This window comes from Schistocerca piceifrons, chromosome 7, assembly GCF_021461385.2.
Source record: "Schistocerca piceifrons isolate TAMUIC-IGC-003096 chromosome 7, iqSchPice1.1, whole genome shotgun sequence".
NCBI classification, from domain to species: domain Eukaryota; kingdom Metazoa; phylum Arthropoda; class Insecta; order Orthoptera; family Acrididae; genus Schistocerca; species Schistocerca piceifrons.
Window position 1 is genome coordinate 321,447,359 of NC_060144.1, and position 24,843 is coordinate 321,472,201.

At 43.3% G+C, this 24,843-nt stretch overlaps 1 protein-coding gene across 1 annotated transcript in view; it reads right to left on the reverse strand.

Annotated features, from left to right (window-relative positions):
* The window catches only part of LOC124805187 (acetylcholinesterase-like), a 116,318-nt gene that overhangs the window by 9,507 nt on the left and 81,968 nt on the right, over positions 1–24,843 (reverse strand). Inside the window, exons 7-8 of the mRNA XM_047265680.1 lie at positions 18,067–18,248; positions 3,075–3,204 (exon numbers count right to left, since the gene is read on the reverse strand). Of these exons, the coding sequence (XP_047121636.1) occupies positions 3,075–3,204; positions 18,067–18,248 (312 nt within the window). The remainder of the gene's footprint in view (positions 1–3,074; positions 3,205–18,066; positions 18,249–24,843) is intronic.

Below are 24,843 nucleotides of genomic sequence, written 5' to 3' on the forward strand. Positions count from 1 at the left end.
AACCTCCACTGCACTCCAAAAGACGTAATGCGGCACCTGAATGCACCAATACAGAGAGGCTGCTTCCTGAGTCTAGGGCAGCTGGCACCACATATGCTATTAGGAAAGCAGGTGGACATCCTTCACCTTGCAGGGTAGGTTGGTCATTGCCCAGGTGAGGATAGTCTTTTAACGTATGACGGCAAGATTGCTCTGTGACCGCCGTATGCAGAGAGATTGATCGAGTACTATGCGCGAGGGTACTTCTGGTGTCAGTGGGCTATGGCAGCAGACGAGCGACGTGATTGCCATTGCTAACACCATGACATCACCTTCAGCGGCTCTCCTGGACCCTCCACGACTGGTCAGATGAGTCCTGACTTCAGTTGGTAAGAACTGATGCTAGGGTTCGAGTGGGGTGCAGACTTCGCGAAGCCATGCACCAAAGTTGTCCACAAGACGCTGCGCAAGATAGTGGTGGCTCCATAATGGTGTGGGCTGTCTTTACGTGGAATGGACTACGTGCTCTGGTCCAACTGAACCGATCACTGACTGAAAATGGTTACGCTCGGCAACCTGGGAGACAGTTTGCAAACATCCATTGACTTCATGCTACTTGATACGTGGGGAGGCGCCGGCGCCAGTTGCTTTCTCCGTTCGATTCACCCAGATCAATTGTTTATCTTTGCCTCGTTGGCCAGTGGTGGTGCTGATGGGCTGGCGGGCAGACTGGGTTTTGGCTTTGGAACGGCTGGTATGTGTCGCTCCACAGAGGGTGAAACTTGTGTTTGCGTGGAGTTAGCTGGATTTGACCGGTATATGTGTCTCGGAGTGCGGAAGCGGGCCAGTTATTGCAAGTTCTTGAAACGTGACTGGGTCATGGTCTTCTAAACAGGACGCTGAGCAATGTGTTACTCATTTTTACTAGTGGCATAGAACTATGTACCACGCAGCTGTCTACTGAAGAAGTAGACATTCAAGCTTTCTAGTTTTGCAATCAGGCCTACCTGTGTTATCACTAGCTTCTACCTTTTCTTATGAGTGTCAATATTGTATTGGAACTGTGACGTACTGGTGTAATAATATTATGCTTTGTATTATCGTTGCCCTTTTAAAACTAGTCTGTTTGTGCTGGGGCAATTTTACATATTTTGAAATTTGTAGTCTACAGTTAATGCTTTTAACCATTTTTAATTTGCCTTTGTCTTGATGTGATCTGTCTTTGCAGAATTTTATCTTACTATATTCTGGGGTTGTTAACATTGTTTCTTTTGGCTGTGGCTATGTGTTTGTGCTTTTCTGTTGCAGCACTGCAGCGGGCACCTAGTCCATGTCTAAATCGATGTCCGGAGTATGACCTTCAAAACTATAAAGGAAGGAGACTAGTGTTCTGAATTATATCTTACGTGCAGCGGGAGTTGAACTTAGAGAAATACTTGATGGGTTGCGGAAACTGGAAATTATGTGAATTGTCCTCTTCTGCTTGCCCAAGTGACCTATTTAAAAGACTCTTATTTCACCTTTATTGTTCAAGTGTCCTTTGTTAAATGAAACTGATTTTACCTCTTATTATTGAAATGGTTACAGATAGTATAGAAGTTATAAGAAGTTCTTGTTTGCAAGTAATTCAATCAGAAAGGTTTTGTGTAATGTACTTCTTGACTTGTGTATCCTGTTCAAAAGAAACTTGTTTCACCTTTATTGTTCAAGTGCCCTTGTTAAATGAATTTGATTTCACCTTTTATTATTGAAGCGCTTATAAGAAGTTCTTGTTTGCACCTAATTCCATTAGAAAGGTATTGTGTAATATATTTTTCTGATTTGTGAATAACAGACACTTGTAGAAAGTTTTTGGGTAAATACTGTGCCCTTTGGGTTAAACTGTTGATCAGTAATAAATTAGTTGTATCTTGCATGTCCTCTGTAGGTATTATTTCACTTGTCACCGGTTTGCACGTAACCAACACGTTTGTAAGACAGTTGTTATACACATATTGAGGAAGTAATATCTTCACTTGAGTCCTACAACACGCAAAGATATTCAAATATCGTTTGGGTTCCATCGAGCCCGTAATTTGGCGGACTTCGAATATCACCTAAAGGTTTAAGACAGGTCGGGTAGGAGAAGTACCTACTTATACGAGAGGCTAGTTTTCAAAGGGGATAGACTTGCCTGCAGCTGCTTTGAAAATTTTGGCAAAGTTTCAGCACTTATTCTGGCAAGTAAAAGTATGATACAGAACATGGTCGTTAATATCCTATTTTTATAAATTTTCTGAGAATTTGATTAGCCAAACCGAAACTACCCTGTTTACTATAAGTGACATTGTATGTTGCATCTGGTGCATCAGCCTCTGCTTAGAAACACTAGGTCGGTGACAAACGAATACGATGCGAATATTTAATTGTTAACAAGCTTATTGTTTTGCTATTTCTATTCGGTAGGTCGTTGGTTCCATATGGGTGATGTCTGTTACTAAGAATGTTTAGGTTGAATGAAGAGAATAGAAAAAGAAATATTAATATTCGTACCAATAACAGTGCGCTCGAAATGTGTACTTTCTGTTTAGCCCTGTCTTGGCTTCAGTACTTCTGACTTTTCTACATGAATATACCGTACAGTTTTTTGGCAAAGAGCTGTCCTCATTTATTTGGACAACCTAGATTTGACTTGTATAACAAACATACAACAGACTAACGAATAAAATACGAGTATGTTTAGGGAGACGCACATTGCATTTAATTATTACAGCTATTTTTGAATTGGTTGTATTGCTCATTGCCCTCCACGAGACAGCGAATTTGTGGACTTTCTGAGGTAAGTGAGCAATGAGCAAACCTGAAACCATTGCAAGCTTTTTCTCTAATTCCGTAATGTTTCAACATACGGTACTGGTTATTTCTATGTAATACTAATTGATAAAAAAGAGAGAGCAACAGAGATTATGAAAGCGAGTTCCTTTCTAACGCAAATTCAAGCACTTGCACGCACTGAAATGCTGTAACGCATAGACGTTTGTGAATTAAGATTTGTTCAAACGTCCATTACCAACTACGTAAAAATGGTAGGCAGAAAGGAGCTATCAGCCGTTTACCGTAAGTGGTGTTGCCTAAACTGGCGCCGCGGTAGTCGAAGAGGTAGTAGAATACTGGCTGGTCGGACAGCTGCGACACGTATCTCACCAGAGAGTCTGTCGGCTCTGCGAAGTGCTGGTCAGTCGCTAGCTGCAACACGCAAAAGTGTTTTACTTTATTTATTTATTTTTAGCTTTCGACAGCAAACATCATACAGCCAACAGTGGTTACAAGAGTACCATATTAACATAACTGCAATTTCCACAGTATAACAACAAAAAAGTTCCATGTACAAACGTAAGTTCTTAATGTAAAATAAAAACACTCAAAGACGAACACCACAGCCGTCAGTAGTTACAATAGCGCCAAGTTAACATTAGTGCAATTTTCACAATAGAACAAGGATAAGAGTGTGAAGTACAATGATAAGTTCACCATATAAATTTAAAAAACCGCAAAAGTACGACCCAGGTTTCGAACTGTGACGGTTCTGTGTAGAATGACGTCCACATCAACTTATAATCGAAAGTTGGACAACGCCGTCGTTTACAGCGATAAGTTCTTAACGCAAAGTTAAAACACAAAAAGATGTTCCACTTTTCGAACGAGATGGTCCCATTGGAGGACAAGATCCACACAACTTATAGATCAAAGTTGGACATCGGCGTCTTTTAAATAGTTCGCGAGCAGATAATTCTTACACACTGACAGAAAAAATTGCAACATCAGCAAACAGTTGCGCGACATAATTGAAGTTGGTTGGCATGTTTCTACATCTGAAAGACGACGTCTACTCAAATTTCGCGCCAGTCGTATAAGAGTGGAGTTAGTGGCACAAATCATTCATCATCATTTTCTTTGGGCCTTTGTCCCGCTTCAACGCTGGGTCGGCCTTATTACTATGGATGTGGCGGTGTTCGTTAAAGAGGGTGGCCAGATGCCCTTCCTGTCGCTACCCCGAACCCCCTGGGACGGAATCAGTGCGCCCCGGCTGTCTACGTCTAGTGTAAACCATGATAGTACGAACGTTTTCAAATGTCTGCGAGTCGTGTAACTAAGGCGGAACGTGGGGACCAGGTCGGTATTCTCCTAGAGGGATGAGGGAAACCGCCTAAAAACCACTTCCAGACTGGCCAGCATACCAGCCCTCGTCGTTAATCCGGCAGGCGGATTCGATCTGGGGCCAGCGCGCGTACCCGAGTCCAGGAAGCAGCGTATTAGTGCTCTTTTTTATGACCTGTTTAAGTATATTTAAATTTTATAATTAATAGTTTAACATTGCGGGCAATGACATAAAATGAAAAAAAAAATTGCTAGCAGCGGGAATCGAAACCGGGTCCGCTGCATGATAAGCCTTTACCTAATTTTTTTATGTTTTTAAATTTTTTTCCTGCCAACTTTTCTATATATTTTTTAATTTTTTTTTCTCTTTTTTATTTTTTTAAAAACTTCCGACCCCTTTTTTCTATTTTTTTAATTTGCCCCCTTTTTTCCTGTCTTATTTTAAAGCAACTTAGGAAAATGGAACTACCAAAAAAAACTAAGTGCCACCGCCACTTTTCATCCCATAACAAAAAAATCTGGTCCACTTTAGGCGTTGGCTCCTGACTAAACCTACCCCAGAGAGCTGCCTATATACCAGGGGAAATATGGGAAATCAAGGTTAGGGCTATCCTTACAAACAAAACAAAATCTTCCTTTTTCTGAATTTTATTTTTATTTATTTTTTGGTTATTTTTGTTGTGTAATTGATCAGAGGCCTTCTGCGCCCCGCTGGTAATATGTTGAGTCACGTCTTCTCGAAATTGATGTGTTCCGTTCAATTGTTCAGAAATGTTCATTGGTTCAAACAGGATACCTTCTTCTCTCTTGGCTTAACACATTCCAGCTGCGAGGCAGGTCGTGGAAAGCACTCCCAAGGAAGTTCGAGAAAAATTGTCTGTATTTTGGGTGACAGACAACGACATAATGACGTTCATTGAGGTATGTCCAGAAATCGAGTCACTCTCGGCTATACTGGCGGTTTGGAGCTAGTAGCGCAAATATGAGCATGCAAATCAGATTTGTTTTAAACACACTCTGTAACGATCATAGCGTTAGTAACCTTTGATACTGGGCGTGCTGAGTTTGTGTTACTCAAAAATGCCTTTAAGGCGACCAAGCCGTCATTATCAACACCTCACTGACTTTGTTGCAGGTAGTGTAATAGAGTTACGAGAAGCTGCATGCTCCGTGTGCGGTACTGCAGAAAAAATTGGTAGGAATATAGCCACTTTATGTAATTCATGGCAGCGGTGGTCACGGGACTGTACAGTCGCAAGAAGATCGGGCTCCAGACAGCCACGTGGCACTACCAACACAGAAAATCAGCGAGTTCGGCTTCTGGCTTTGGCGCATCGTGATGCAGCAGCAATTTGAGCAGCTCCTGGCACCACAGTGACACAACGAACTGTTACAAATCGATTACTTCAAAGACAGCTCCGAGCCAGGACGCCCTGTGTTGTGCTTTCCACCGACCCCAAACCACCAACATTTGTAATTTCAGTGATGTCAAGCGGGAGCTCATTGGATGGCAGAGTGGTCAGCTGGCACTGGCTCGCTGCCAGTGATGGCCGTGTGTTGGTTAGGAGTAGGCCAGTTGAGGACCTGCAACAAACCAGTCTGCTAGCTATCCTTGGAGTTATGGTCTGAGGTGTGATCTCGCATGACAGCAGGAGCACTCTCGTCGTCATCACAAGCACCCCAACTGCAAATTTCTGCGCCAATCTGGTGATTCGACTTGTCGTGCTGCCATTCATGAACGGTATTCCATGGGGTGTTTTCCTGTAGGATAACGCTCGCCCACATACCGCTGCTGTAACCCAACATGCTCTACACAGTATCAACACGTTGCCTTGGCCTGCTCCATCACCAGATCTATCTCCAGTCAAGCACCTATGGGGCATATTCGGATGACAACTCCAGAGTCATCCACAAACAGCGTTAACCATTCCTGCATTAATAGACCAAGTAGAATAGGCATGAAATTCCATCCCACAAACAGACATCCGGCAGCCGTGTAACACCATGCATGCATGTTTCCACTCTCACGTTCAACATTCTGGCTGTACTCCTATTATTAATGCACTAGCATTTCACATTTGCAACTGCTTGTCTCCCGCTTACGTTAACATGTGATCTTGCAAGGTTATTCGCTTAAATATGTTACCTAGACAAATGTATACCGGTATTTTCGTTACTCTACATTAATTATTTTTTGTTGTTGAGTTTTTTTGGTCAGTGTTTATATCGAACAGGTGAGGAAGTAACAGGTCGTAATCAAAGTTTTGTACAAGACCACCTGTGATTCAGATCCATTACCACCGTTACATCCTGATCATAGTGCCGAGAAGCTAAGATTTTCAGTCGTAATAGGTAGGCGGGGTAACACCCGTACCCAAGCTTCATGCTGATGAGAGATGTACATAACGTCTACAAAGCTTCACAGAGGTGAACCATGGCAGAGAAGAGACATTCGATTGTATGGCCACCAGATGGCCGTCCTTATAGTGCTGGAATATGTGTCATTCACAATTCTGGTCGTGATAAGCAGCTTTCTTGACCATCGGGATGAAATCCTTACAAGCGATTGGTATTGCGCCGAACTGTACTTCCGTAATACTTCTCTCAGCGAGGAGAATGCCTTGGTGCCCTTTTATCCAAAGTAAGTGGGCGTCAATGGCCAATGCCTTCACGTCTATTACGTCCTGTTTATCAAACGCTGGATGTTGTAGTTTCTGCAACACACTTTGGGAGTCCGCGAGGATAAATACAAGCTGGAAAGCCTGCGTTCAGTAATAAATAGTCACCCTCAGGTCAGGTAACTCCACTGTGTAGATAGACGATTCCAGGCGGCAGTGCAAACATTTGGTATGTGTCGCTAGAGAGGCTGAAGGAAAAAAATATTTACCTGTAATGTTTGCAGCAGTTATTCTTAATGGGGAAATGAATTAAAGACAACTACAATGTAGGCTGAGGACAGCATCGATTTACCGTTATAGGGATACCTAAGGTTACTAGAAACTTCTCTCTCGACAGTGTACGAGACCAGGATGCTGGTCAGATGATGACGGGGACGAGGAAAATATTATCTTTCTTAATGGAGTGTTCATCTAACAGCATTACTAAAATATTATAATTATGCTACCTACATGTCTTTGGATCAATTCAGATATGTTGCGAGCTAACTCTGTGGTCATCTCATATGTGTGCTCTACCTCGTTGCCAGTAGGCAGTAGTGACGCCACTGGAGAATTTCTCTGGCCGATACGTGGTACAGGGAGCTGCTGCTTGGACAACGTAGTTACCTGTACTAAACCCTGAGCGGGCGTTGGCCATGTCTCGATGACATACGTACATCTTCACTCGCATGTAGTGGCCAATATGAAAGCATGATATGTTACAGCCGTCTTGAATAATTAAAGGAAAGCCAATAATTAGCATTTATTTGAGCTAGGCAAATGTACTATCTTCCAGAAATCGACATTGATGACTTGAAACAAAAATTAATCGTTATGTGGCATAAATTGAAAGTCCCTATGCCCTCCATTAAGTACCGATAAATTAACAGTACATAAAATCAAAGTTCGTAACAGATTCGCCAATTCGCCATTAGTGAAACAGAATGTACCCAACACGCAAATTATTGCTTTATAAATCTTTTACTTTTTAGTTAAACAAATCAGAATTAATACAAAACATTTTAATAGATTTATTCTTTGGTCCAGTTTTTGATCGTTGCGAATTTTTTTTTCAACTTTCAGTATCAAAACATTCTGTTGTGGTGCTACAACTGGAAGTGTGTTGCAGCGTCTCGGTTCTAGAGCTTCACACGCCGACCATATCTCTTTCCACATTGCTCTGCTACCGCTGCACTGATCAGCCAAAACATTATGATGAACAGCTTAATAACGTGTTGGTCTACGGAGCTGGCGTCCGACAGCGTCCCAGATGTGTTCTGTTATATTCATGTCAGGTGAATATGGTGACCAAGATATCAACGTCATTAACACGCTACCCAATCCTCTGTAGAACGATTGTGTGCGTATGACACGAATTGTTATCCTGTTGGAAGATGCCATCGTCGCAGGGAAAGATATCAGTCATGCAGGGATGCATGTGGTTCGCAATAACGTTCACTCAGGATGATGGTGTTTCTCAACATGGCCATCGATCTGGTGTACCAGTAAAGGTGATTCATCCGAGTAGGTGACACATTTTCATTGATTCTCAGTACAATGATCGAGCCCAATCCAATAATACTGACACTGTCGTTGAGTCAACATAAGGGTTGTCAGCTACGGAGCCTCATGATCAACAGCGTGCGCTTAGCGATGTGCTCCGAGGCACTTGTCCATGCACCAGCTTTGTACTCTGTCTTCAGATCTGCAGCAAGTCACCGCCTATCCTGCTGTACAGAGCGGGTAAGCCTCCGAAATCCAACTGCTGTGATCATGCGTGAGTGTCGAACATTTTGTCACCTATTTGTATTTTCACTGTCCTTCAACTACTTTCCATAAAATTTCACTTCATCCATCCTTGCTAGGAGAGACGATGGAATGACAGCCGATCTTAGGGTGCCACATAAAAACACCGACAAATTTTAGGTACAGGTTCCTTACACCATGACAAGAGAAAACCATCTGTTAACATGGACCCTAAAGCAGTGCAGAGTGACCGCGCGGTTTAAGGCCCCATATCACGGAGTGCGCGGCCCTCACGCCGGAGGTTCAAGTCCTTCCTCGGGCATGGGTGTGTGTTGTTCTTGGCATAAGTTAATTTAATTTAATTTACGCAGTGTGTAAGTCTAGGGACCGATAACCTCAGTAATTTGGTCCCGTAGGAATTAACACACATTTTTATGGACTCTAATGCCTCTGATGGCTCTGAGCACTATGGGACTTAACATCTGGGGTCGTTAGTCCCCTAGACTTGGAACTACTTAAACCTAACTAACCTAAGGACATCACACACATCCATTCCCAAGAGAGGACTCGAACCTGCGACTGTGGCAACAGCGCTGTTCCGGACTAAAGTGCCTAGAAACTCTCGGCCACAACGGCCGGCATGGACTCTAAGAGGCATACCTAAAGATCGATAAGCAATTGTTCAATACAAGACATATGTCCCACACTAGTGAAATAAACAAGTGCTCATAATTCTTGAAGGGTGCATTGTAGACCCCACGTGTACTGTATATTTTTTTCTTTATTTGCTCCATACTACCTACTCCAAAAATATGGGAAGCAAATTCCCTGCAGTACAAGAGATCTGTTTCAGAGTTTCGAAGATGAACAAGTGCTCATAGCTCTCGTTGCGAAATTGTGGCGAAAAGGGTATGCAATGAAGTCGGACGTTGTCTCTTCGCTATTGAGAAGGACCATGCCGGTATATGCTGGAAACGTGTACTCAAACCGTGTTGCGCTAGCACTCACAGCCACGTGAATAAGTCACGAACCAGGTCAGAGAGGCAAGATACACGTCAAATGACATCAGCTGATCCGACGCATCCGCCTCCCAACATGCTTACCTCCCACCATGACTATCCTGCTGCATGCTCATCTAGGAAACGTGTTTTAAACGGATGTAACACGGAAACGGTACGTTTAGAGACATGGGTTCCTGTTCAAAATGTTATCTACTCACTCCTCTCTACAAGTCACAGAAGTTTGTAACGGGAATTTCCGAGCACCCTGGATAGGAAGAAGACACATATAGACGTGTGCCTACAACAAGCTGCCACGATCCAGTGCAATAGCAGACAGTGCTGACCACCCTGGTATATAGAGCAGGCGTCATCTGCGATGAAGAAAACCCGTCAGAAGAACTGCAACACCTGAAGGAAGCATTCCGCAAAAATTGGTACAGTAAAGTGTAGAGGAGTGGGGCATTGAAGAATATACAAGAAGTTGGAATCCACGAAGAGGAAGAAGAAGACAAGACATCCGCTTTCCTTCGTACTTTGGACTGCTCTCGGCCAAAATTGCGAGGCTACTTAAAAAATATAAAATAAAAACCCCCCTTGCGACCCCTGTCCTCCGTAGTGATCATACACCATATTAAGAACCATAGCGCGCCGTTTGAATTGTTCAGGAGACCATCATGAGTAGCGTTGACATGAATGTAATAATCGTCTTTGTATAGAAGTGTCAACTCTGTTCGTGTCATTGCATATTTCTTTCAGTAACGTTCTGTACTAGAGCGCAGGAATTCTTTTTATGTATGGTCCAAGTTTCATCGAGGTCGGCCTACGTTACTTCACAGCGAAATATCATGCGAAAGTTGCTTTTGCCCTTGCGTTTTCCTCACCAGTACCCTAATACTAATGTAAGCTAGTTATTATCATTACATTAAAACATTTTATATGTATTACCATTATTATTATTAAATTCTAGGAACATTAAAAGCAGGAGTGACAGAGAATTACGTTTTGGGTGGGGGAGAGGAGAAAGTAAGAAACTGTGAATTCCAGCTCTCTTCCCGCTTTTCCCCGTTCTTCCCTTTCAGTCCCTCCCCTCCTCAATCGTCCGCCCCTCCTACTTCTCCCTTCCCAATCCCATAGAACCTAGCCCTCGATCCGTGTCTGCTGTGTTGTGTCTTCGCTTGTCGCCGAAAAGATTTAAGCGAGTCGCTTCTTTCTCTTATGAAACCGCCAGTGGAACAAGTGCTCTTTTCGCCGTGTGGGCACACTCCACAGTGATTGGTAGAGTATAAATGTATCCGCATTTCTAGATTTCAGGCAACAGTTGCTTGACGGTCACCACGCGGCCAGATGGAGCTGAAATCTCTGTTAGAAAGATAGCTAGTTTTGACATCCTGTCAATTGCCCATCGGCAGATTCAAATACGTAAGAGGATGCGGCAGTTTCCCTCCGTGTAATCAATGGGCATTCTGCATAAGATGATCACGTAAAGTAGTCCATCTCTCATACAGTAATAATTAGGATCATCTCTCACATTTTTTCCTATCCTCAGTTATTTGATAAAATAGGCAATCACATTTCATTGCCACGGCCATGGATCAGAAAAAGATGAGACCAGAATGAACTACACACCTGTGTCTTTTCACGTTCTAAATTTGTTAAGTTAGGAATTGTCCTGAATGCTAGTAATTTTATCTCTTTCAGTATTTTAACATCAATATTTGCTCGTTGCTCTGTTAATATAAATCTACCTCTGTACTGAGAGTACACATATCTCTTCATTCTATATTGGGTTCTCGATTTTTTTAGTTGTTGTTACTGTATTTGTTCTCCATAACTAAAGACATTATATATAAAAAATTCAATTTAATGATGGAAACTAACCATGTCTTACAGTAAGTGCCAAAATCTGATGTTTGACACACAGCGACTGAATCAATTCGATAATCATTGTCGTCCATTTGTGATTTTCGGGTATACCGGGCCAAATACCTCACGAAATAAGCGTCAAACGAAAAAATTGCGAAGAACAAAACTTGTCTAGCTTGAAGCGGGAAACCAGATGACGCTATGATAGGCCCGCTCGATGGCGCTGCCATAGGTCAAACGGATATCAACTGCATTTTTTTAAATAGAAACCCCTATTTTTTATTACATATTCGTGTAGTACGTAAAGAAATATGAATGTTTTAGTTTTTCGCTTTCTGATAGATGGCGTTGTAATAGTCACTTACGCCACACAAATAACCCCGAAGTATACATCTATCCACGAAACGTGGACGTAAGCAGAAACACAGCTCCACTTAAAAAGAAACCACACAGCAATTTAATTTTTGTAATTTTTTGTATTTATGGTACGTTAACTTCAGAACTCAATAATCAGTCATCAAAGGCCATGCATCTCTCAAAAATTTACGAGAAAATCAACTTTGAAGATTTCCGAGAGTTTTTAATATCTTAAATGAGGGTCATTTTCCTTTCGATGGGTAGAATGCTCGCGTGCCACGTAGGTGGCCCTGGTTCTATTCCTGGCTGTGAAGTGTAAAATCCATTTAATTTGTAGTGTTTCTTTTAATTTAAAGAATCCTCACTAACAATCTTTTATAAAATATTGGTAATTAAGTTTTTGTATTTGCTACGAAAACTTTATCTTTGTTTGAGACACGTAATTAGAAATAAAAAGATGTGCATCTGTCATAAGAATGGCAATTATATGTGTTAATTAGCATATATTCAGTGAATTTTATATTTAAAATCTTAGGCATTCGAACTGAACAGAAGCAAAACGGAAAAAGTAATGACCACAAAACGAGGCTTGATCGAACGTTCGAATGATAAGCAGTCTCGAGCGCTACTGATTTTTTCGATATTTATGTGTATCATGCTTCACTAAATGCTCGTAAAAAATACACTTTGTTTCAAAATTTAACCTTTCGGAACAGCTGAGTATTCCACCACAGAGTCACACTGTCTGTCGAAAACTCTACCTTACTTTCGCGTGTTAAATGCTCTCAGAAACTTCAAAGTCGATTTTCTAGATAATTTGTTACAGTTGTATCGACACGTTTCAGGGAACTGATGTCTCAGTTCTGGACTTCACGTACCATAAATATAAAAAATTAGAAAAACCGATTGCTATGTGGCCTCGTTGGTTCACAATGGTTCAAATGGCTCTGAGCACTATGGGACTTAACATATGAGGTCATCAGTCCCCTAGAACTTAGAAGTATTTAAACCTAACTAACCTAAAGACATCACACACATCCATGCCCGAGTCATGATTCGAACCTGCGACAGTAGCGGTCGCGTGGTTCCAGACTGTAGCTCCTAGAACCGCTTGGCCACAGCGGCCTGCCCTCGGTGGTAGTCAGAACCTCGACACAATACTGCAATACCTCAACAGAGGACTGTGTTGCGAGATACTCACGACACCTCTACAGTCGCCGCCAAGAGGTTCCAAACTGGATGTTATACAAGTGATGTCAGTCACCATTCACTGGATCTAGGACTATGCCAGTGTTAAAGACAGAACAGTGCAAGTGAACACTGACCTATATTGCCACGCACAATCTTCATAATGCAGCTAAGTAGTTTAAAAATTCTATCGCTAAATCATTGCAAGATGTTGCCAATCTGTATTGCCATCCATTTTTTCCATAGCTGTTGCCTAGCCTTATTTGTCCCAGTGACGGGGCTGTATAGTTGCTGCATGTAAGCTGGTGATCTCATAACAGCAACTACGAGTATTTTCGGTGGCAGGGATCCAAGTGCGTTTGGTAAATACAATAATTCTTCAGAGTAACTACAGTCCGATTAAAATTACTTTATAGCTGACATTTCATGCGTTGGAGCTGGTTTCCTCCTATCAAGACTCTCAAGGTCGCACCAAAACTGTTTGCTGTTGCCAAATTGCCATTACAGTTGGTCAGTTCACTTCCAATTATTTGTCCAGCTTCCTTTCTTCCTGTGTTTGGATCCCAAATCTGGTACTTTTATTTCTTATTCCATCACACATGATAAACACAAGTAAACCACACTTAAACAATACATACACAAAGATTCTAATGAAATATACACGTTTCATCCAAAGCACCAACCAAACACTACTCGATCCTTTCGCACAAAACGCCATTCACTATCATATGTACATTGATTATAATCACAGAGATCGTCTTACATCAGATCAGTTTCGCATGACACTAAGTGAAGCCGAATTTTTGGAGCCTGCAATTCATCGTTGCAACTGAGTCACTAGAGTCATAAATAAAACTTTGTGGTGACATTAATATTTCGCCACAGAGTAGCGGCTAAAGAAACGAGAGTATTGCGTTATAGCGTCAAGGACTTGTAAATCTGATGAACAGTTTTTGTTGTTTATTCCTTGGTCGTTTAGTCATTGCTAGTATCTAAAAGAAAGTAGTATGTTAGGTTATCTCGTGCCTTGTCATTGTCACTTATTGTAACTGGAAGAAAGTAACTACCAAAATCTCCAACCACGTGGTAGCGGAGCGTAGTGGTTAGCGCATATACTTGATGTGTAGCAGATCATGGGTTAGATTTTATACAAACCCCACGAATTTTTCTGTCATTTCTAAATCTACTCAGAAGACTTGGATTACAATTTTTATTCAAAGAATTCATTTAAATATTTTTTTTTTATTTCGAAAACTTTGGTGCGTCATTTTCATATCGTACTGACTTTTTTGTTCTTTCTTACTTTTCTTCCTATCTTTCCTTTTCGCTTGGTATCTGCCTGTGTCACCCGTAATCTGCTACCAAGTGGCAACCAGGACTGCACATTGGTTGGTAATGTGACAGGTATTGCGCCCAAAGTGAGCATAATCTCATGTAACCAAGATAACGAAAAACTGCAGTTTACTTTCAGCACTGTGTCGTGTGACTAGGGCCTCCTGTGGGGTAGACATGTTCGCCGGGTGCAAGTCTCTCGATTTAACGCCACTTCGGCAACTTGCGCGTCGATGAGGATGAGATGTTGATGATTATGACAACACAACACACAGTCCGTCTGCGGGGAAAATTTCTGACCCAGCAGGGAATCGAACCCGGGCATTTAGGATTAACATTCTGTCGCGCTGACCACTCAGCTACCAGGAGCGGACGCTTTCAGTACTGAAACCAAAATATTGTTGTAGGAAGTGTATCCATGTGCAGGGCCGGAATGGAAAGTATAAGAGACTCAGTAATGTTGGTCCACCATATGATGTCCCACACTGTAAATTATGTTGCTGAACAAATAAGCAAGGTTAGTCCAACACGTATAGAATGACAGTGTATTTTCTCGATTATTAAATTTTTCTCTCTTGAATTTGCTCGTACAAGTTAGGTCTAATCCCCGTGAACAAAGCGGCCGTGATTTTAATTCTGCCGCAGACCGTTGACCACCGTTTCCTCGGGTATATTGCTGTGTTTGCGTGTCGCCTATAACCGAGCAGTAGTCGACAACCGATGTGGTAACAGTCTAACGGCAAGCGACAGACCACCAACTGTCGAGTAATTGCAATGGGACTACAGCTCCTCCCCCCCTTCCCCCCCCTCCACCCCCCCCCCCACCCCCCCACAATTCAATGCGGCACACTATTACACACGGTGACTTTCCGGTGCGTACGGAAATGTCGCCAGCAGAAAACGTAGATAATTTTCAGACAAAAATATTCCTTCCTTGACTTTTTGACGTGAAAACAACTATTCAGTCGTATAATGTTCAAATCTGTGTGAAATATTATGGGACTTAACTGCTAAGGTCATCAGTCCCTAAGCTTACAAACTACTTAACCTAAATTATCCTAAGGACAAACACACACACCCATGCCCGTGGAAGGACTCGAGCCTCCGCCGGGGCTAGCCGCACAGTCCATGACTGCAGCGCCATAGACCGCTCGTATTCAGTCGTCAGTCGAACTTGCTTGGGTGACAAAATATCGGCAGATTCTACTAATAACTACGAGGTGTAAACAATGGTTGAACCCGCAATGGATAGATCATGGTACCAGTGTAGGTTCATCCGCGTAATTATTACGGATTAAGATGATGCGAAGTTACACATTGGTTTAGCATGAAAGTCGTTTAGCTTGGACATTGATTCGGGTGTCATTGTTAAGAGCTTGCCCAGCACTAATAGGACTCAATGTGAGAAGCTAAAAATATTCGCCGGAGTATAAGTAAAAATCGGTAATTACTTAGAAAACTACAAAACAGTGAATTATGTCGTCTCATACCAGTCGTTAACGTGCACGGAAATATAGAAGAGACAAGTCAGAGGAAAGCTCGCATCGAAACGATCTAAAAAGCCTATAAAGTCCAATGCCGAAGAAAGCGAGAGTTACGACAGCGTCCAAAGGAATGAAAAAATGTAGCAAAGCGACTGCGTAGCTAGCCGATCGGGCAAATTATCGCGCATGTGAGCCTGTGATCTGCCTCAGGCGGTTATCTATTTTATGAAAGATGTCACTGTTGATCATGTTGACTTCATCGATGGCGATACTATGCAACATCACCTGACGTACTTGCTTCGAGTTCATGAGCCCATAGACCGTTTCTACATTCGGTAAACTTGTGAGTTATCTATTCTGTAACTACAGTACTGCTTGTATAGGCAATGAAGAGATTGATGATTAAAAATTACTTATTTATACAAAACGCTTATTATGATTTTATCTCAGCGTTTCCGCCAAAAATCTACAGCGTGGACCCCCACTGCGCGAGCAAAAATTTTTGTATTTACTTGACCGTTTAGTCCATAATCAGCGTCAAAATCATTTATTAATACCGCCAGCCTTTGGAAACGTGCAGTGGCGAAAACAACCTGCCATACGAGAGGCTTCCTGACTCGTACTTTCAATATGCCGAAGACGAGTGCGAGGAAAAAACTCTGCCACATTCAATCGACAGAACTCGTCAAGCAGCGCGACCAGTGAAGCTTGGAGAAAGTGCGATGTATGAAAAACTATCTTTCGTTTGCTTCATTACTTTAACGTTTCGTGTATTTTGTGACTAGAGTACTTCCTTTAATCGAAGAAGCTAGGTGAAATCTTTATAAAGCAAACATTTTGCTTTAGCGTTAGTTTTATGTTTTCCTGACTTGTCTTTACAGAAAAGCACTGATAACATAGTAGTTATTACCGGTTTGCGTAAAAAAATGCCACATAAGTTTTCATTCATTTAAGCCTTATCTGTATGCCCTTTGACTTTCCATACACACTGAAAAGTCAGCCTGTATACGATACTTGGTCATACTATCCTCCAGACAGCATGTAATATGAACACCATCTGTGGGATAATCTACATCTACATCTACATTTATACTCCACAAGCCACCCAAAGATGTGTGGCGGGGGGCACTTTACGTGCCACTGTCATTACCTCCCTTCCCTGTTCCAGTCGCGTATGGTTCGCGGGAAGAACGACTGCCGGAAAGCCTCAGTGCGCGCTCTAATCTCTCTAATTTTACATTCGTGATCTCCTCGGGAGGTGTAAGTAGGGAGAAGCAATATATTCGTTACCTCATCCAGAAACTCATCCTCTCGAAACCTGAACAGCAACCTACACCGCGATGCAGAGCGCCTCTCTTGCAGAGTCTGCTACTTGAGTTTACTTAACATCTCCGTAACGCTATCGCGCTTACCAAATAACCCTGTGATGAAACGCACCGCTCTTCTTTGGATCTTCTCTATCTCCTCTGCCAACCCGACCTGGCATGGATCCCACACTGATGAGCAGTACTCAAGTATACGTCGAACGAGTGTTTTGTAAGCCACCTCCTTTGTTGATGGACTACATTTTCTAAGGACTCAGCCAATGAATCTCAACCTGGCACCCACCTTACCAACAATTAATTTTATATGATCATTCCACTTCAAATCGTTACGCACGCATACTCCCAGATATTTTACAGAAGTAACTGCTACCAGTGTTTGTTCCGCTATCATATAATCATACAATAAAGGATCCTTCTTTCTATGTATTCGCACTACATTACATTTGTCTATGATAAGGGTCAGTTGCCACTCCCTGTACCAAGTGCTTATCCGCTGCAGATCTTCCTGCATTTCGCTGCAATTTTCTAATGCTGCAACTTCTCTGTATACTACAGCATCATCTGCGAAAAGCCACATGGAACTTCCGACACTATCTCCTAGGTCATTTATATATATTGTGAAAAGCAATAGTCCCATAACACTCCCCTGTGGCACGCCAGAGGTTACTTTAACGTCTGTAGACGTCTCTCCATTGAGAACAACATGCTGTGTTCTGTTTACTAAAAACTGTTTAATCTAGCCACACAGCTGGTCTGATATTCCGTAGGCTCTTACTTTATCAGGTGACAATGCGGAACTGTATCGAACGCCTTCCGGAAGTCAAGGAAAATTGGCATCTACCTGGGAGCCTGTATTTAATACAATAAGATAATAAGAGTATAATAAGATAATAAGAGTAGAAACTGCCATCAGTGTCTAGTATGAAAGAAATGAAGACCAAGGTCCCACAGAAGATGTGCAACAAAGAGCAGAAAAGATTCGCTGGAGTTTGCTCACGTCGACAAGCGACTGCGCATCGTCTAGCGTGATGTCTCCTTCCCCAAAGTAGAAGTCGTGGAGCTTCCGCGTGGCGTTTATCCGCTCCTCCTCCGTTGGCAGATGGATGTCCGGCGCCGTGGCGACCTCGAAATTCTCGTTGAACGTTCTCAGGACTTTGGGGTCTGTCAGGTAGCCGTCACCTGCAGAGCAGAGGACAGATACAGTACACTGTTCATACAGGGTGTTTCAAAAATGACCGGTATATTTGAAACGGCAATAAAAACTAAACGAGCAGCAATAGAAATACACCGTTTGTTGCAATATGCCTGGGACAACAGTACATTTTCAGGCAGACAAACTTTCGAAATTACAGTAGTTACAATTTTCAACAACAGATGGCGCTGCAAGTGATGTGGAAGATATAGAAGACAACGCAGTCTGTGGGTGCGCCATTCTGTACGTCGTCTTTCTGCTGTAAGCGTGTGCTGTTCACAACGTGCAAGTGTGCTGTAGACAACATGGTTTATTCCTTATAACAGAGGATTTTTCTGGTGTTGGAATTCCACCGCCTAGAACACAGTGTTGTTGCAACAAGACGAAGTTTTCAATGGAGGTTTAATGTAACCAAAGGACCGAAAAGCGATACAATAAAGGATCTGTTTGAAAAATTTCAACGGACTGGGAACGTGACGGATGAACGTGCTGGAAAGGTAGGGCGACCGCGTACGACAACCACAGAGGGCAACGCGCAGCTAGTGCAGCAGGTGATCCAACAGCGGCCTCGTGTTTTCGTTCGCCGTGTTGCAGCTGCGGTCCAAATGACGCCAACGTCCACGTATCGTCTCATGCGCCAGAGTTTACACCTCTATCCATACAAAATTCAAACGCGGCAACCCCTCAGCGCCGCTACCATTGCTGCACGAGAGACATTCGCTAACGATATAGTGCACAGGATTGATGACGGCGATATGCATGTGGGCAGCATTTGGTTTACTGACGAAGCTTATTTTTACCTGGACGGCTTCGTCCATAAACAGAACTGGTGCATATGGGGAACCGAAAAGCCCCATGTTGCATTCCCATCGTCCCTGCATCCTCAAAAAGTACTGGTCTGGGCCGCCATTTCTTCCAAAGGAATCATTGGCCCATTTTTCAGATCCGAAACGATTACTGCATCACGCTATCTGGACATTCTTCGTGAATTTGTGGCGGTACAAACTGCCTTAGACGACACTGCGAACACCTCGTGGTTTATGCAAGATGGTGCCCGGCCACATCGCACGGCTGACGTCTTCTATTTCCTGAATGAATATTTCGATGATCGTGTGATTGCTTTCGGCTATCCGAAACATACAGGAGGCGGCGTGGATTGGCCTCCCTATTCGCCAGACATGAACCCCTGTGACTTCTTTCTGTGGGGACACTTGAAAACCAGGTGTACCGCCAGAATCCAGAAACAATTGAACAGCTGAAGCAGTACATCTCATCTGCATGTGAAGCCATTACGCCAGACACGTTGTCAAAGGTTTCGGGTAATTTCATTCAGAGACTACGCCATATTATTGCTGCGCATGGTGGATATGTGGAAAATATCGTACTATAGAGTTTCCCAGACCGCAGCGTCATCTGTTGTTAAAAATTGTAACTACTGTAATTTCGAAAGTTTGTCTGCCTGAAAATGTACTGTTGTCCCAAGCATATTGCAACAAACGGTGTATTTCTATCGCTGCTCGTTTAGTTTTTATTGCCGTTTCAAATATACCGGTCATTTTTGAAACACCCTATATTAGCTTTATAACCAAAATAATTGGGAGGAAGTTCAATACGTTGTATTTTATTTTATTTATTTATTTATTTTAACATTCACATGCAGCTTCGTTTCTGCACAGAAATTCTCAGACATTTGGCTTTATCTAAAGTATTTTAGAGAGAGTGAAAGTACGACTGCTTTTTTCCCCTCCGATCGGTCGCGAAGTGGGAATCACAGTTAAAACCAAAAATGTTTTATTTGCCACGTCTAGCTACAACCTTCCAACTGCTTCTCTAACTAGTCGCCGGCCTGGGTTAGACATTTGTCGTAGCGTGGTACTTTCGTCATAGAACGCAGCCACCAGTGCTTTCCGTCAATTTCGTGCTCTGGTCTGCAGTTCACTGTGTTTTCCAAAATGATGTCCTCACAGACAGCGGTTCATGTGAGCAGAGGCGAATATCAGAGGGAGCCATGTCCGGGCTGTATGGTGCGTGGTGAAACGCTGGAGAAGTGTCGTTGTTCCACCAGCAGTGTGCGGCCGAACATTCTCATGAAGAAGGAAGCACATGCAATTACGTTATGTAGGCTGCACGAAATGAGATGGAGCCCCTCAGTACCACTTCACACTTCGTGGGGTACTCTACGTACTCACTACGCGCCCAGAATTGAAAATTGCGACGTGACGCGGTCGAGGCGAGGCGAGGAGAGGCGGGAGAGAGAGAGAGAGAGTTTATGGATTTGTGTTCCGGTACCGCTCTGGATTAAATTCAACCTAACATGGTATGTATACGACACAGTATTAGAACACCATTATCGTAAGGGGACGACACCCAATGGACCCTCTACCGAACGAAATGGCGCAGTGGCTAGCACACTGGACTCGCATTCGGCAGGACGACGGTTCACACCCGTGTCCCGCCATCCTGATATAGGGTTTCCGTAATTTCCCTAAGTCGCTCCAGGCAAATGCAGGGATGGCTCCTTTGAAAGTGCACGGCCGATTTCCTTCCCCACCCTTGACGCAATCCGAGCTTCTGCTCTGTCTCTAATAACCTCGATGCCGACGAGACGTTAAGCCCTTCCTTCCCCAAGGGCTCCTATTTGTTAGAAGAGGTCAAAAACTGATGACGTACAGTCATAACTCTAAAACGCCCTGAATAATTTGAATCAAATCTAGTTTAAGTTCTAACAAAAAGTCGCACTGGACGCCTGTGACCATTATGTGAATACTGAACATGCCTTTTCCACTGATTTTTGACCGCTGAAAATAAGTGTACACAATTCTCTTGAAATTTCCAGCCAGATTAAAACTGTATGCTAGACCGAGTCTCGAACACGGGACCTTTGTCTTTCGGAAGTAAGAGCTCTACAAACTCAACTACCCAAGCACGATGCACGATCTGTCCTCATAGCTTTACTTCCACCAATACCTCATCTCCAACTTTCAAAACTGCATAAAAGGTCTCTTGTGAAACTTGCAGGACTAGCACTCCAGGAAGAAAGGATGTTATGGAGACGTCGCTTAGCCATAGTCTGGGAAATGTTTCCAGAATTAATTTTCATTCTGCAGCGGAATGTGCGCTGATGTGGACTTCCTGGCAGGCTAAAACTGTGTGCCGGACTAGACTCGAATTCGGAACTTTTACCTATCCACACGTAACACTCGAGTGTGAGAACGTTACAATGCGCATAACAATTCATTAACTGATTATTTTGTTCATATGTTACTGTGATATATTTCTGTAATGCTATTTTGTCAAATACAGTTTTGAGGAGAAAACAAATTTTGTCCGCAAAAGTCAAAGGTCCCGAGTTCGAGTTTTAATTTACTAGGAAGTTTCATATCTGTGCACACTCCGCTGCAGAGTGAGAATTTTTCATTTATGCGTTTCGGGCATAGTCTCTGCTCAGAATATCTGGCAAAAGCATCACCAATTGTCATAAAAGTGCAAACACAACATCTGAACAACATTACAATTAACATAGTGTCATAACAGTTTGCTTACCAGACAAAAGAAGACTTCACAAAGAATATGATGTCACATAATTTCAGTCTTGATATTGCTGCTCTACTGATTGGGTGTATTAGGGGTTGAACCGTGTACCTAGAACGACAGAGAGGCTTCGCCCGCCATAGAACCTCAGTGGTTCACAACCCCAGAACAGGCTACAGCAGTCCACTCACCCCACCGCCGCCCCACGCCGAATCCAGGGTTATTGTGCGTTTCGGCCGCCAGTGCCCCCCCTCCCCCCTCCATGGGAATGTCTCATACCAGACATGTGCAATCCCAAATGTTTGCATGTTTGAGGAATTATGGTGTACGTGTACGTGGAGACAGTGGTTGCGCAGCAATCGCCGACATAGTGTAACTGAGGCGGAATAAGGGGGACCAGCCCACATTCACCGAGGCAGAAAGAAAACCGCCTTAAAAACCATCCACAGGCTGGCCGGCACACCGGACCTCGACACTAATCCGTCGGGCGGATTCGTGCCGGGGACCGGCACGCCTTCCCGCTAGAGTAGCAGTGTGTCAGACCGCGCGGCTAGCCCGGCGGCCAACTGACTGCGTACTGCCATTAGAAATACGAGGGCAGTTCAATAAGTAATGCAACACATTTTTTTTCTCGGCCAATTTTGGTTGAAAAAACCGGAAATTTCTTGAGGGATATTTTCAAACATTCCCGCTTCGTCTCGTATAGTTTCATTGACCTCCGACAGGTGGCAGCGCTGTACGGAGCTGTTAAAATGGCGTCTGTAACGGATGTGCGTTGCAAACAACGGGCAGTGATCGAGTTTCTTTTGGCGGAAAACCAGGGCATCTTAGATATTCACAGGCGCTTGCAGAATGTCTACGGTGATCTGGCAGTGGGCAAAAGCACGGTGAGTCGTTGGGCAAAGCGTGTGTCATCATCGACGCAAGGTCAAGCAAGTCTGTCTGATCTCCCGCGTGCGGGCTGGCCGTGCACAGCTGTGACTCCTGGAATGGCGGAGCGTGCGAACACACTCGTTCGAGATGATCGACGGATCACCATCAAACAACTCAGTGCTCAACTTGACATCTCTGTTGGTAGTGCTGTCACAATTGTTCACCAGTTGGGATATTCAAAGGTTTGTTCCCGCTGGGTCCCTCGTTGTCTAACCAAACACCATAAAGAGCAAAGGAGAACCATCTGTGCGGAATTGCTTGCTCGTCATGTGGCTGAGGGTGACAATTTCTTGTCAAAGATTGTTACAGGCGATGAAACATGGGTTCATCACTTCGAACCTGAAACAAAACGGCAATCAATGGAGTGGCGCCACACCCACTCCCCTACCAAGAAAAAGTTTAAAGCCATACCCTCAGCCGGTAAAGTCATGGTTACAGTCTTCTGGGACGCTGAAGGGATTATTCTGTTCGATGTCCTTCCCCATGGTCAAACGATCAACTCTGAAGTGTATTGTGCTACTCTTCAGAAATTGAAGAAACGACTTCAGCGTGTTCGTAGGCACAAAAATCTGAACGAACTTCTCCTTCTTCATGACAACGCAAGACCTCACACAAGTCTTCGCACCCGAAGGAGCTCACAAAACTTCAGTGGACTGTTCTTCCTCATGCACCCTACAGCCCCGATCTCGCACCGTCGGATTTCCATATGTTTGGCCCAATGAAGGACGCAATCCGTGGGAGGCACTACGCGGATGATGAAGAAGTTATTGATGCAGTACGACGTTGGCTCCGACATCGACCAGTGGAATGGTACCGTGCAGGCATACAGGCCCTCATTTCAAGGCGGCGTAAGGCCGTAGCATTGAATGGAGATTACGTTGAAAAATAGTGTTGTGTAGCTAAAAGATTGGGGAATAACCTGTTGTATTTCAATGCTGAATAAAACAACCCCTGTTTCAGAAAAAAAATGTGTTGCATTACTTATTGAACTGCCCTCGTACTACGTATTGTTACACGTCACCTGGTGGTGTAGTGGTAGTGGCGTTGGGATGTTGGAAAGGTCAACAGAGCGTTATTAACAAAAATATTCGCAGAACACGATATAGTAGCGACCTCCTCTGAAGGAAAATTAGAAATTACAGTTTAGAGTGGACAAACAGAAGTACATCACGAAATCATGTGATCTGGGTAAGGGATGAAGGGAAGTGACGGAAGGAAGGACAGAAGGGTTGCTTCGCGATCTCAACCATTCTAAGAAGGAACAGCCTACACAAAATTTAATCTCAGTACTGTTTTAAGTATGTATAACTTTGTCACCAACTTTATCTCTAATGATAATTGTATGGATTCCGCATCATGAACGTGTTTAACCTAGTTCTCTATGTTCTTCCACGAGACCCTAAAGGCAGTATATACCAGCGCCCAGATGATGTCGTGTTTATTGACACAGACACTCGATACATTTCCGTACTATCGCTTAATGAACAAAATATCAGCGTATAAAATATTACTTCATGTTTGTGATTGGATTGAGGAATTCCCAGCAACTAGAACTCAGTATGTAATTCTTAACGAGCATAAATCTCTGGACTTAAAACTTCTCCCGTGTCTCAAGAGAATATTGCAATACCATTTCTGTTCATAATATACACTGTATTCCAAAATTAAAGCTGTTTCCCCGCCTTATGTCTAATTCACGATGTAATCATACGAACTGTCAACCAGATGTCCGTTCGATGGTGTTCTGCGCGGAAGATGGCATTCCAGTCAACGGACAACCGTGCCAACGATGTTGTCAGGGCACCTACGAAACTAGGTAGTGTTGCCGGGTAGCCCGATATCCACAATCGCTGTGTACAAAGTCACAGGTGGTGCAGGATGGCTCAGAGAAGATTCCTACCAGACTCTCTGCAGTGGAAGGCCATACAAAGAAAGGAAGCAGGACAGTCGCAAACTGATTTGGCCTCATGTCTTAATGTGAATCGTTCTTTGTTCCTCGGATGTGGCGACAGTTTATAGAGACCGAAACTGTATCCCGAAGACCAAGGCAGGGCGACCACGTGTGACTTCAGAAGAGATGACCGTATTTTTGTTGTAAGGGCAGGACAGTACCGACTT